Consider the following 15707-nt stretch of genomic DNA (forward strand, 5'->3'; position numbering starts at 1 on the left):
CTCAAAAGCCCTGTCATTATTCTCCACAGATGGCTCATTTCACTCCAGACCCCAACACTCCCCGAACACTCCACCACTCCTCAAACCCCGCTGCAGCGAATAGACACTGGAGACCTCGGTCCCCTCGAGAGGTAAGAGATCCCCAACCCTTCCACACAAAGCAAGGGACGCTATCCTCTGCCCCCTCGCCTCCCTCGCTCCCTATCCTCCTTTCCTCCTCCATCTCCTCCTCTTCCTCCCGGCCGTCTTCTTCTTCAGCAAAAAGACACTGCAGACCTCATCGGTCCTGTATCGTAGGCAAGAGCTCGAGGATCCCATCCCTACACAAACCGAGGACCCAATCTTCCTCCTCTTCATGCTCCTCTTCTTCCTCCTCCTCCTCATGCTCCTCTTCTTCCTCCTCCTCAACCTCCTCCTCCTTCCCTTTTCATACTCTTGCAAAAAGACACGGCAGACCTTGGTTCATGAGAGGTAAGAGAGGTTCTTACCCTAACGCAGTAAACAGGGACTCTATCCTCAGCCTTTTTTTCTTCCTCCTCCTACTTCTTCTCCTCCCTTCTTCGTATCCTAACACACCAAACATGGACTCAATCCTCAGGCTTTTCCTCCTCCCTCCCCTTCTTCCTCAGTCTTCGCTTTCTTCCTCTTCCATCTTCTCCTCACCTTCTTCTCCTCCTCCTTCTGCAGCAAACAGACACTACGGACCTCGATCATCGACGTTCCTACCCCCACAAAAAAACAGGGCATGTACCTGCCTTCTCCTCCCCCTCTTCTACTCCGCCTCCTCCTCCTCCCCCCTTGCAGCAAATAGACACTGGGGACCTCGGGCCCCCATAAATAGGATATCCCTATCCCCAAACACAAAGCAAAGACTCTATCCTCTGCCCCCTCCTCTACTCCGCCTCCTCCCCCTCCCCCCTTGCAGCAAATAGATACTGGGGACCTCGGGCCCCCATAAATAGGATATCCCTATCCCCAAACACAAAGCAAAGACTCTATCCTCTGCCCCCTCCTCTACGTCCCGTCTACCTCTTCCACAATTAATGTGACCCTCCACCACGGAATGAGTCGCATGTCACCTTTGCATGATTTTCATATTTTTACATTGTTTTAAAGAGTTTGTTATGCTCTATCCAGTGGTGAAAACCGTTTTAGAAAAGAGCGACCACTTTTCGAGTTATAAGCCTGTGACTAAGGTGACCGTCACACTGTTACCAGACATCCTCCGGACTTATATTAAGCCTAGCGCAGAACCGCGCGAGGTGACATGCGACTCATTCCGTGGTGGAGGGTCATATATCTTCTCTTATACCTCCTTTCCCTCCTTCCTTCTTCTCCAACGAATAGACACTGCGGATCTCCAACCTCGAGGTTCTCATCCCCAACACACGAAGAATAGGTTCTATCCTCTGTCATCTGCTTCATCCTCTCCCTCCCCCCACCCTCCCCCACCCCTCCTCCTCCTCTACCTCCTCATAACGGCATGTCTGCTCCTCCGGTCTAGAATTAAACCGCAGTCCTCCAAACGCTCTTGCAGTGCCCTGGGGCAGTGTTTGCTCGGCCACCTTCTTGGCCCGTTCATATTGGGACCTATTTTCTTGTCGCATCCCAATGAGAAATCAGAGGAGGTTTTGTGCACGGAGGGGGGGGGGGGGGAGGGGGATGAGGGCAAAGAGATTGAGGAGCAATGATTTTTGAGAAGTTCAAGTCATTCTTGAGGGAGAGGATGACCCCAGTTTAGATGTCGTTTTTGTTCTTTTCCTTGGTTGGTGTGGGTTTCGTTCCAGTGGCGCCAAGGCCGGGTTTAATTCTTCTTACTTTACAGTAGATATTGGAAGACAGGGGTGAGTCCTGAACAAGGCTTACAGTGTGTCTCTGTATCTAGATATCAACGTGGAAAGACAATGATTTCAATTGCAATCATTTTGTTTTAGAGAAAAAATAAAGGTGTGTGTGTGTGAAGAGAGCACGAGAGATAAAATTAGAGAGACTCAATTCATTCACTTATTTACGCATTTATCCATGAAGTACAAAAATGGAATAAGGGACTGCGAGTGAGAGGTATTACAACAAGATAACAATAAAAATGTACTCACCAAAGAAAACCCAAGAGGAAATGTGTTTTTGTTTCTTCTTTTTGTTGTTTTCTGGTGAGTTCATTTTTAGTGTTATCGTGTTCATGAAGTCCAAAGTGAACTGACTCTCGATCGCAAAGAGACTACGGATGCCTGTTGCTGCTAGCACTGAGCACCTACCACAATATAATGTGATTTATCAACAAGTCAACACAAGCGTCAAGACAACTAATGCCATTCTTATACACCAACCTTGCACGGCCAATGTGACCTTCTTGACCTGCTTTGGTGTGGTGTTGATTCGGCACTCATACGTCCCGCTGTCGTTATAGCGCACTTCGCGTATGAGCAGGTTCCACTCCCGTTTGTAGGGGCGCTCCACGCTGATACGATGGTCATCTATCGTCCGTCTATCCAAATAACTGATCAGGATCTTTCGAGGGTTTACCCAGATCACCTGTGAGCAGACATAATGTTGTAGGAATATGGTCATCAAAGAGTCAGTAAATGAAAACTAACTGACATTGGGGAAAGACTGTGGTTCTGATTGTATTTGTCTGGTAACACCATGAACAACACTTTCTTTTCTGAGGTACACAAAAAACCTGCAACAACAAAACATAAACTAAAATGTATAAAAGTGAACTTATAATCACGAATATTACCAAAGAGGCGAAATATACCAAATAAACGCAACAACTCGAAGCCGTCAATAGATATCAGGTAGTACATACCCCATCTTAACAATAAAGTGAGGAGAGGGATAGAAGTTATATCAAACCAGTACTATTTGACTGAACAAATCAAAATCAACTCATAATGAGCAGACCTTTCGGCTGCGAATAAGACGAAACCGTTCTCAAAATGCACCCACACAGAAGATATGTTTGTTTGTTTATTTGCTTAACGCCCAGCCGACCACTAAGGGCCATATCAGGGCGGTGCTGCTTTGACATATAACGTGCGCCACACACAAGACAGAAGTCGCAGCACACGCTTCATGTCTCACCCAGTCACATTATTCTGACACCGGACCAACCAGTCCTAGCACTAACCCCATAATGCCAGACGGAGCAGCCACTAGATTGCCGATTTTAAAGTCTTAGGTATGACCCGGCCGGGGTTCGAACCCACGATCTCCCTATCACGGGGCGGACGCCTTACCACTAGGCCAACCGTGCCGGTGTAACACGAAATTTTTACTCCACGAAAAATTTACTCCGGAGTAAATATTTCGTACGAAATTCTTACTCCGAGTACACTTTTCGTACGAGAAAAGAACTCCCCAAGGCATGAAAAAATTACTCCCTCCACGAAATTTTTACTCCCCATTTTTTTTTACTTCCAGTAAAAATCTCGTACGCAAAAATGGGATGCGGGCGAAGGGATAATGCCAATAAGTGATCTCGCGCACACGAATGTCGCGCTACCCTCCTTCCATGCCTTCCACCACCAAGACTAACAGGGGACAAGGGAGTAAAAATTTCGTACACCTGGCATGGGAGGTTAAATTGCTCGTGTTGGGGTGAAGTAATTTCTTCGATATTTATTCGTCAGGGGAGTAACATTTTTGTACGAAATGTTACTCGGAACTCACCTGTCTTGGGGAGTCATTTTCTCGTGCAATGGGGGAGTGCTTTTTTTGTAAAGGGAGTAACTTTTTCGTACGAAATGTTTACTCCGGAGTAAAAATCTCGTGGGAGTAATTTTCTCGTGTTACACTGGTCCACACAGAAGAGAAATAATGCATTTTATGTTCTTGTACGATAAAACACTGACATTCAAAACAGTACACTAACAGCAGAGAAAGATTGAATGGGACTGCCAGCCAATAAAATGTCGGCAACTCCCATGTTACCATCGACACCCGTTACGTGACCTGTGCTATATATCATCCGATTGGCTAAACCTACCGGAAGCTGCAAGGATAGCGCGGAGAATACACAAAATTTAGTTCCAGTGGGAAAAAAGAAAGAACTGTGTTGTTGACGTTCATAGTTTTTCTCGCACGAACACGACTTTTCCATTTGGGTGTTGGACGAAGATGAGATATCTGGAATATCATTGTTTATAAATTATGGCCACTGTGTCTGGAATTAAAGGGTTGCGTCACCATTTGCATGAAGATACACACCCTCTCTCTCTCTGTCTCTCTGTCTGTCTGTCTGTCTGTCTCTCTCTCTCTCTCTCTCTCTCTCTCTCTCTCTCTCTCTCTCTCTCTCTCTCTCTCTCCCTCCCTCCCTCTCTCTTAAATTAATTACACCAACTCCAAAAATTGACCTGTACAAGTCGAGTCTATCATATTCTGGAGCAATTATGTGGAACGCCATTCCAAATATAATTAAATTACGAATTCATGAAACATCATTCAAGGAATATTACATGCTGTCTCTTTTACAAAACTTATAAAAACTATTAGGCCAAAAAAAAAATTGTCTGTTTAGGGTAACCCGACCGACCCTATCGATTTGGCGCCGACCCAAAAACTTTTTTTTGATTTCAAAAAAAGAAAAGAAAAAAAGAGGTAAAAATGCTAAAAAAAGACATTTGGCGTTTCTTTCTCTCCCTTTCTCTCTGTTTTATTTATACGTTAGTTTTGAAACATGTATTCATCAAATATAAGAAGTGAATGTTCAGCCAACATAGCATTTACAACAAAAAAAACAAAAAACAAAAAAAAACAAAATACCTACCTACCGACCCTACTTTTTTTGGTCATGTTACCCTAAACAGACAATTTTTTTTTTTGTGCCTTATCAAGCAGCTGGCAAAATATAACTGTACTCTCTGATTATATTGAAAAACATGATTATATATAATTCATGAAGGATTTTTTTTATACAAACACATATTTCCCTGTTATATATAATTTTCAAGCATTGCTAAAGAATCCTAATGCATCTTAAAATGTCTTATTGGTTGCTTGACATGTTAATTATGGTAAATATGTCATTTGTACTATTGTTAAACTTATCTTTTATTTCTTCTTGTTTGTTACCCCTCAATGGGCGAGGGCCGGATGAAAAGAAGCATGTATACATTGCTTATTCTGTCACCCTCGTAAAATAAATTTCAATTCAAATTCAATTCTCTCTCTCTCTCTCTCTCTCTCTCTCTGTCTCGGTCTCTATCTCTCTCGCTCTCTGCCTCTCTCTCTGCCTCTCTCTCTCTCTCTCTCTCTCTCTCTCTCTCTCTCTCTCTCTCTCTCTCTCTCTCTCTCTCTCTCTCTCTCTCTCTCTCTCTCTCTCTCTATCTCTCTCTCTGCACTTTCTAAAGTCCTGAGATTTAAAAACAAATACAGGTCCGACAAGCTTACACTCGAGAAAGGATGTTACCAAATACATGTCCTGATTATGAACCATTTATTAGGATTTAGCGCAACGATTGCCGTTCCCCTCCCCAATCCTCTCATCAATAACACAAGTGCGATTTGAACGCTGTCCAGGTTTGCCAAACTATGTGAAGCATGATTGTGCAGCATGCTCTATGACGTGCGTTTGTCTTGTGAGAACATTGGGATTTTGAGCTATTATTCATAAAGTCAAATGAGTCAGTGGCTGTGGATGGCTTGGTTAAAAAAGCTGTTATACTCACTGACAGACTATATCTGAATGGAGCGATCTCTTACTTATATACTCAGGATCGTTCCGAAGTGACTAAAATCCAAAACGCTGTTAAAACCACAAATGTTTCTCATCTTTTTAATGGTGCATATGTTTTGCCCCTTATTTTACGCTCCACAAATACAGTGTTTGCAACAACAACAACAAACCTGCAAATGCGCTACACTTTTTCGGGGGCGTATTTTTAAGGGGCAAATGCATTTGCTGTTTAGGGAGCAAAAAGTGTGCGATTACTGACATCATGCAAGGATAGAGAGACTCACCTTTTGTTCGCCAAGATCTTCCATGGAGCATGGTAAGATGGCGCGACTTCCCTCTGTGACCACCACCCGTTCTGCTGTCGTGTTGAACTTGGGCTCCAGGGAGCCAGCAACTGAAAAGATAGAAAAGAAAATGAGAACTCCTGATAAACTGTTCTCATAAAACAACGGCGAGTTTAGCATCAGGCTGAGCATAAGAGCGGGTGACAAAACATTCATGTTCAAGTGAAAACTTTCCAACAGGCAGCTTGCAACACCACAGACAGACATAATGACAGACAGACAGACAGACAGAATGACAGACAGACAGACAGACAAACACAAGAACACACGAACACACACACACACACACACACACACACACACACACACACACACACGCACGCACACACTCACACACACACACACACACACGCACGCACACACAGACACACGCACGCACACACACACACACACGCACGCACGCACACACACCGGCACACACACACACACACACACACACACACACACACACACACACACACATAGACTGAGAAATAGACAGAGACAAAAAGAAAGCAAAACGTGTCCAATATATTTTATTTAATCCGCCAATCAATAGGATAAAAATCGCACAAAATTAATGTCGTAACAACAATAACGTTTGCATCCGCTCGAACAGAAGCCAGCCCGAGACATTGCTAAATGTCCTTGACCTTGCACCAGATTGTCCCAAACCTGCTGGTCATTGCAGACAGCAACGGCGCGGACTCAATGCGGTATAATGAAGCGTTTTCGCGGGATCGGGCACATTATCATTTGCCCTGTTGCAGACTCCATGTCTGCATCTGTAAATTGCAAGGTGGACCGGTGAAAGGGACTTTGGCTGGGATATTTAAAGTGTGGATAGAGCAAGACTGAGGCTGCGAGCTTGGATCGAAGAAGAGTCGGATCATAGAGAAGCTTGCAAGCGAATGAGAGGTGGGTTGAGAAGAAAATGAGAGAGAGAGAGAGAGAGAGAGAGAGAGAGAGAGTTTGATAGAGACGCACACACACACACACACACACACACACACACACACACACACACACACACACACACGTACGCACACACACACACACACACACACAGTCAGACCGACTGACAAAGAGACCGACTGACAAAGAGACCGACTGGAGTCACGGTTTCATCTGAACAATAAATGTAAAAATACAATACTGAGTCATATTTTATGTGACATACGTACAGACGGTGCTTGTGGTCGGTTCGTTGTCAAAAATACCTATCCCAAAACCGATAAAACAACGTCCATCGATACCCCTTGAAGAGACCAAGATGTAGAGGTTACATGCCGAGTCTCAGTGATTATTAAAAATAATGGTCGAAGTTCGCGGATCATGAAAAATGCGAGCTTCAGCACACACACACACACACGCACGCACACACTCATACACACAAATACACAGATATGCTGTTATTCTGCTGTGGCGGTAAAGGCAGATAATTATTGTGTGTTCTGTTTATGTTTTAGTATCGCTTAGGATAATGTTCTTTCGTCAAATGGGACTAGCAGACGAACTTTTGCACCCGTGTTCCAACGTTAATTACTGTATGAAGTTCAGTTTTCTGGGGAAAATAGTGTATGAAACCGCTTTATGTTGTTTAAATTGATGAGATGTGTGCATTTGGTTGCGTGTGATCTGTTTATAAAATGAAATATTGTTGAAAACTGACCGTCGGATTGCAGTCAGTGTTGTCGAAGAAACTGAGTGAAAAGAAGGGGAACTACTCTTGTCGCTAGACAAAGTATGAGTTACTTGCCTTGGGAGTTTGCTTGTGATGAACGTTTGTGCACGGCAGATCTAGATTCAGAAAACAACCGAACTCATGGATTTTATATGGAGATTCATGTGTTCAGGCCTGTAGTTGTCAATTTAAATGCGGTATGCATGTTTGTATTGTTTGCTCCAGAGATGTATACTTCGTACGTATAGAGCGTTCGGAACTTTTCAGTCGCAAAAGTAGTACCGAAACAGAACAGCTTCTCAACCCATTGCACTATCGAGGATTCAGGCTGTTGCTGGCTCGTTATTGGCTCACGTAAGTGTAGCCTATGCGATGCTAACTTTTGTCTGTCTGTGCGTGTGTATGTGTGTGTGTATGTGTGTGATAGAAACTTTAACATTTGACTGAACACCGAAATACTAATTTTACCTGGTTATTATCCAAGCAACAGCTTCAAAGTATTGAAGCAATGATCAACATTTTGTCGGCACGTATGTAGGTAAAGTGTGTATCCAAAGAAAACGAGTTTTGGGGGGGTAAAAACAGGTGACTGATTTGTGTCGTGTGCGGTATGTAGACCAGGTCAGGGGTCAAGGTTAAGTCAGATCGCGTGAAGGATTGTGGTATAGATACAGTTCTCACCCAGCTGCAGTTCGCCGATTTGGGGAAGAAGATTTCACATTGTTCGGTTTCGTAGCCCCAGAAAAGTAGATAAAGAAGATACCAAAGGAGATTTCCTACAGGTTGATCTGCACAGCGTGTTTCCAGTGTGTGCGCGAGGAAGCGCTGTCGAAAGCGCAGTGTCGATCTGGCCATCTGGCAGTCGTGTCCCCGTAAGTAAGCTACAGACAGACAGATCTAGATCTAGTGTCTCCCACTCTTGCACGGTGTCACCTATGCTTACTGTGTGTGTGTGTGTATGTGTGACGGAGTGAATGAGTTTGTGTTACTGTTTGTCGATTTCTTACGGGAGCCTTGAAGGCTTCGCCTCTTGTTTGTTTGGTTGCTGGGTCATTATCGAAAAAATAACTAGCTCTTCAAGTTTACAGAGGTAAAGAAGCAGAGGGGGGAATAATGCTTGTTACAATCATCATGCCACAGTATACTGGGTCTTCATCAAGCGTGCTGCGGCCCTCGTGTACAACCCCAACCCCACCCCCACCCCCAAATCACTAGCCCTCAGTCAGTACAAGACCAATCCCGTCCCAGGGCCGGGACAAAACACAGGGAGATAATCCACGATATGCAGATTACCTCCCTTGCCGCTCTTCCACTTCCTGTGTCACGCAAGCTAATCAAATGGCGGCGGGGGGACCCAACCAAACACGTAATTATTTCTGCGCACCGTTCAATATCGCAATCACTGTTCCCTTTCTTTTAGTGGTGCTGAAAATAGTTTGGAGATACGGTTTTCACTGACATATTTATCTTGTGGACGCGACGAAAGATGGCTGTTTTGAGGCAGTATGTTGACGCAGTTCAACATTTCTTATAGCACTGCACTGAGGGTGCTCTTTGTTTTCTTCGTGATCAAGGGCCGCTGTTGTTGCTGATGTTCACAGTAATCAACAACTACTCAACTGTGTTTGTCTTCTCTTCATTCAGAGATTTATAACAATATGAATAAAACATTTTAATTTTTGTATTCTAAATTTGAAGAAATGTCCCTCTTTTTTTGGTCATGTTTCCTAGACACAGCCATCGTCGAACGCTGAAGGTCATGTTTCAAACAATCTGGGTTGAGAACGAAATATAATTATGTCATGTGCACTAAAATAAATTAAAAGCGGAATCGAATAGCCTAAAGCACAGACATACAGATTGTATCACGTACAGCACGTGTTTGGCCTACAAAGCACTGTATCATCATTGACCTGCACCCACACCCACACACACACGCACACACACACACATACCACACACACACACTCAAGCACACACACACACACACACACACACAACACACACACACACACACGCACACTGAACGCCAGGGAGAGGGGCATCAATTAAAGTTGCGGCACGCATGATTAACTGGGGGTCTCCCTCCCCCTACTGTGGCTGCAGCCTGGTCACTGCCCCTTTGTATCTGCCTCGGGGCTTCTGTCTTTAACTCCATGGTTACATCTCTCTCTGTCTCTGTCTGTCTGTCTGTCTGTCTCTGACTGTCTGTCTCTGACTGTCTGTCTGTCTCTGACTGTCTGTCTGTCTGTCTCTGTCTGTCTGTCTCTGACTGTCTCTGACTGTCTGTCTCTGTCTGTCTGTCTGTCTGTCTCTGTCTGTCTGTCTGTCTGTCTGTCTGTCTGTCTCTGTCTCTCTCTGTCTCTCTCTGTCTCTCTCTCTCTCTCTCTCTCTCTCGCTCTCTCTCTCTCTCGCAGTATTCAGACAACAATTGTTTGATTGCTTCCAGCAAGACTGGCAGGACAGCATCATGAACTCGGAGCGATTTGAATTTTATTCGCTCTTTAAACAAGAAATTCGCGCTGAAGTGTATATAGACCATATTCAGCTCCGCTGTTTTCGAGATGCATACATACAATTTCGATTTGGTATTTCACCCATAAACACTCACAAATGCCGCTATCGAACTGACGTTGTACCGGGCCTTTTGATTTGCCCTGTATGCAGAGATGACGTGGAAGACGAGACACATGTATTGTTTGTATGCAAAGGATATTGTGAGTATAGACTTGATGTCAAAATATTAAGAGAAAAAAAACCAGAGCGAAGATGCGACAGTATTATACAGTAGTATACGTGTTATGTCTGTAGATAAAGGGGATTCAGTGGTGCATGTGGCCAGATTCTTATAATTATCGTGTTTTTCAAAAAAGGAAAAGTTTTTTGGACTAGTTACCCAATGTGGAACAGGTGAACGAGACGGCGATGTGTTATACATAGTTTGTGCCGTGGAATGTTAGAGTAGGGTTTATTGCAAATAATGTATGCTGGTGTAGTACACTTGTGTTGTTGTACCTATTCAAATTGTTGATTTTTGCGCTGGAAATGTTTGTATGTTACAAAGAGAGAGAGGGAAAGAGGGAGAGAGGGAGAGAGAGGGAGAGAGAGAGTGAGAGGGAGAGAGAGACACAGAGAACTGAAACTGAAACTGAAACTGAACTTTATTACCAAAGGATAGAGGTTTTAGGCAAAACCTAATCTTACAACCTGTCCCTTATACAAACACTTAATACAGACGCACATAATATAGATCTATAGTAAAATTGACAAGGTTATTGTTACTTACAGACGTACATAATGTAAATAGTAATAAGAAAGGGGTTATGGTTTTGTATACACATTCAAAAATGGGAAAACAATATAGGGTGGAAATTGCAGCATAGTTGCAATAATGCATTGCATATAAACATCCAAAACAACTAATAACAAAAGGGAGAAAACAAATGTTGGGAGCAATTGTCCCAATCAATCGCATGTATATCATTATCAATACATACACATAAAGAACAAATCAAAATACAAACATAACTTGACTAAATGTAAAAAGCACTAAAATATCAGACATGAAAAGTGTTCTATTTACCCATTAAGCGGGAATGAAACTGGCGCCTAAACATTTTCACAGAAGAGGCATTTCGGAGGGGTAGGGGTATGGAATTCCATAGAGACGCTCCCGAGAAGGCTAAACTTGACTTATACAAGTCTAGACGAGGGATGGGGGGAATCAGGTTCTGGGACCCATATCTTTTTGTGGCATGTCTGAAATGTGATTTTAAATATCCAGGAACATTATTGTTAATTACTTTGTACATAAAGACAGCCTTGTTTAGCGTCAACTGATCTTTCAAGGGAAGGAAATTAAGGAGCTTTAATTTATCATCTGTTGGCTTATTTGACTCATGCAGAATTAGTTTTGCAGCACGGCGATGAAGAGAATTGAGTCGTTTGAGATGAACATCACTGCAGTTATCCCAAAGTGTTGAAGCAAAGTTGATATGGGGCATTATGTGAGCGTAATAAAACAACTTGAGTGCTTCCACATCGGCATAATGTCTTAATTTAGACAATAAGTACAAATTTTTAGATACTAATTTGCAAATTTTACTCAAGTGAGTTTGCCATTTCAATTCTTGATCAACGGTAACCCCTAATAATTTATGCTCTTTAACTTGTTGCACTTGAGTTGAATCAATTGACAGTTGAAGTTGTAAGGGTTTTAATTGGTGTTTTTGTCTAGTTGTAATCACCATACTTTTCGTCTTAACAGGGTGAATAACCATTGCATTAGTGGTGCACCATTCTGTCATCTCATCTATACTTTTTTGAAGAGATTGGTTGACGGCTACCAAAGACTTCTGACTGGTGTGGATTGATGAATCATCCGCAAAGAACTCACATCTTACTTTCTCATCTGACACATGAAGAGGTAAATCATTTATATAAATACAGAACAATATAGGTCCTAATACAGACCCTTGAGGCACACCACTTTTGACAAAATCATTCGACGAAGTTTTACAGTTGATGAATACATATTGTTCCCTTTTTGAAAGATATGATTCGAAGAAGGCACAAGCAGAGTCATCTTTTAAGTAGCATTGTAATTTCTTTAATAATAAGGAGTGGTCTACAAGGTCAAAGGCTTTTTTAAAGTCCAGGAATAACGCTCCTGTTACTTCGGACTCATTAATAGCTGATAACCAAGTTTCACATAAAGAGCTGAGAGCAGTGTGGCATGAATGCTTAGAGCGAAATCCAGACTGAAATGGATGAAACAAATTCATTCGTTCCATATATTCCAGTAAATATTTCTGAATATGCTTCTCCAAAGGCTTAGATAAAACAGGTAAGAGGGAAATTGGTCGAAAGTTGTTAGGGTCCGTAAGATCCTTGCTTTTTGGGAGTGGCACTACCTTGGCACATTTTAAATTAGAGGGAAAAACGTTTTGTTGTATGCCAAGGTTGTAGACATAAGTCAGTGAATCAATTATGTATGGTAAAGCAAGTTTGAGCAACCGGACAGGAATCTTATCGGGACCCATTGACTTTTTATTCGCCATCTGTTCTATCAGTTTTCCAACCTCGTGGACAGTAATGGGTGGAATAGAAAACGTTTCGTTTTGAGTCAACTTTCGTCCACAAAATGTTTTTAATTTTTCTAGAGAGACATCAATATCAAGGGACTCATTCTGCGTGAGACAGGCTTTCAGTTTCTCTGCGAGCGAAATAAAGTGTTGATTAAACTCTTCTGGAGTTATTTGTGACGGAAAATTGGTCGATCTCTTTCGAGATTTATCAAGAACTTCATTCATTGCTCGCCAAATTGTAGAAGTATCTCTCTTATCAGAAAGCAATTTATTAAAATAATCTGCTTTTGCTTGCCTTACCGTTTTCAAAACTTCATTCCTTTGTAATTTGTACTCGCTTTTCATGTTATGTTCTTTAAAGCATCTGAGAGAGAGAGAGAGAGAGAGAGAGAGAGAGAGAGAGAGAGAGAGAGAGAGAGAGTTTGTGCCGTGGAACGATAGAGCATGATTGAAAGCCGATAATGTATGTTAGCACTGTAAACTTGTTTGTCGTTGCACCCACCCATATTGTTAATTCATGCGCTGGATATGTCTGTAGGTTTAAGAGAGAGAGAGAGAGTGAGAGCGTACGTGCGTTCGTGTGAGTATAATGTTAGAGAGAAAGAGATAAAACCGGGTGATTGTCCATAAATACAAACACACGGCATGTATTACTGACCCACACCCCGTTGAAATGAACCTTGTGTGTTTAATCAATAAAATGTCTTACGTCTTACGTCTCTCTTTATCTCTCTATTTATCTCTCTCTTGATCTCTCTCTTGATCTCTCTCTAGATCTTTCTCTAGATCTCTCTCCTTTTGAAATGTCATGTTTGTTCTTCCCATTCTCCGCTTGGCTTCTGTCTATCTGACTGTACTTTCTCTGAGATTACCCTTCCCCATTGCAGAAACCGTTATCAGCCAGTAAACTTATTCATTTCTGCTTATGGTTTTTTTTCTGAAGCCCACTTTCTTTTTTCAGTTTGTTTCTTCTGTTTATTTCTTAAGTTTATTTCCTCAATTTATTTCTTTAGTTGGTTTCTTCTGATTGTTTTTGGTAGACGATGTGTGAGCAGTCGGTTTTGCAGGAAGATAACACGTGCACGTAAATATGTCGGCATTGATCACATTTCTACAAGACAAATGATATATGCCTGCTTGAAAAACATATGTCATTATTTATTCATAAATACAGAGTGAATAAAGTTATATCACTACTATAAGCTTGTAGCTAATTGTTGATGCATAAAAAAAATTAAAAAATAACATTTAAAAAACAAGTTGTGTACAAAGAGAGGTTTGAAAAAAAACTTTTTAAATTAGAGTAAGTTACTGGTCAATAGAAATGCATGTATAAGTAGCCACAACATTATAAATCTCCCCCCAGCAACAATATCTACGTACAAAACTCAGCATGCCGAGTCATTGCCAAGCAGATGGTCCTGACACTGTTGTGTCCCGTGGAGCTCACACTCTCGCGAGAATCACGTCTTTGCAACAACCACTGACTGATGTAAAAATTAATCACGGAAGAATAAAAAAGTCCGGAACGGAAGGCGTCAACACCGGCTTGGCCCTGCCTTCAAAAATGTCTGCCAATGCCAAAACACGAACCGGAAATCGGCCCGAAATGAAGTGACTTTGTCCGCGCTCAGCAAAAAAGAGAGGGAAAACCACTTTGATGTGTGAGTGTTTTTTTCTCGGGCTTCCAGTAGAGAGAATCTTTCAATAGTTCCATTCTTGCGCTCTGTCGATTCCGAACTTGATGGCTCTGCTGAGAATAGTTTGGCCAAGAAATTTTGTGACGGCGAAAAAAAAAACATCGGGCCAAGCATCTGTTGCTAGCTGAGCGAGCGAAAGAGCAATTAATTTTCTCATTCGAATTGTGTCTCTTTTTGTCAAAGGCACGTTGAGGGGATATACATCAAAGCACAAAACTATTCTGCGTGATCAGGCTATCGTATTTACATCTATTGCAGCTGATGAGTTTCCGCTCTTTTTGTAGACATATACATGCCTGTTTCCATCTAGTACTTACACTTGAGATAAAAGAAATCAAGTTTGATCGGAAATTGAGTTCGCTAATTTTGATGATTCTCTGCTTTTCTGAACTTTTACGCTACAATGCATTAAAATGTCTGAGACAATCTAGTACCATAAATCGAAGAACAGAATAAAATTCTAAGCCCCTTTTCTGATCGCTGACTTTAATGGGTTTTTCCTTACCTAAATTTATTTACACTTCGATACATTTAACATGTCTTTGTCGATCTGATATATACTTAAACTTGATGAAGAAAACATCAAAGTAAAATCCATCTGTATGTTCACTGGTTAAGGGGTTATTTGATTTTCTGACTGTTCACGCACCAGTGCAATAAACTAGTCAAGTAAGAGCCCAAACGATTAGAATTGAACGTGGACTAAGAGAATAATATAAGTCTTGTGAATAATTACCTTACTGTTTGAAGTAAAGATAAAATCGGTTTATACAGGTACTCTCTCTCTCTCTCTCTCTCTCTCTCTCTCTCTCTCTCTCTCTCTCTCTCTCTCTCTCTCTCTCTCTCTCTCTCTCTCTCTCTCTCTCTCTCTCTCTCTCTCTCACACACACACACGCACAAACACACAAACCCACGCACGCACGAACACACATACACACACACGCACGCACACAGAAAAAGGGAGATAGAGGAAGAGAGAAGAAAAGTGAGAGCTCACGCATCAATACATCGCATTACAGACTCACTCCGTCGATTAAGATCATGTCTGCAATTTACTGTGTCTTACAAACCACGAATTCACTTTTCTTTAACAAACAATATATTAAATTCTGACTCTGATTTAACTACTTCACCTCCATCTTATACCACTCCATCCGCCCCCTCCCCCCCCCCCCCCCCCCTCCGCTCGCTAACCGGCCCCACCCCCATAAGTGCAGGAGGGCGTTGCGGGAGTAT

The 15707-nt window shown here is 42.2% G+C and overlaps 1 protein-coding gene across 1 annotated transcript in view; it reads right to left on the reverse strand.

Annotated features, from left to right (window-relative positions):
• LOC138976877 (limbic system-associated membrane protein-like) overlaps nt 1-15707 on the reverse strand; it is a 140346-nt gene that overhangs the window by 13321 nt on the left and 111318 nt on the right. The window contains exons 3-4 of the mRNA XM_070349766.1: nt 5962-6071; nt 2328-2532 (exon numbers count right to left, since the gene is read on the reverse strand). Of these exons, the coding sequence (XP_070205867.1) occupies nt 2328-2532; nt 5962-6071 (315 nt within the window). The remainder of the gene's footprint in view (nt 1-2327; nt 2533-5961; nt 6072-15707) is intronic.

The sequence above is a fragment of the Littorina saxatilis genome, linkage group LG1 (genome assembly GCF_037325665.1).
Source record: "Littorina saxatilis isolate snail1 linkage group LG1, US_GU_Lsax_2.0, whole genome shotgun sequence".
Taxonomy (NCBI): Eukaryota; Metazoa; Mollusca; class Gastropoda; order Littorinimorpha; family Littorinidae; genus Littorina; species Littorina saxatilis.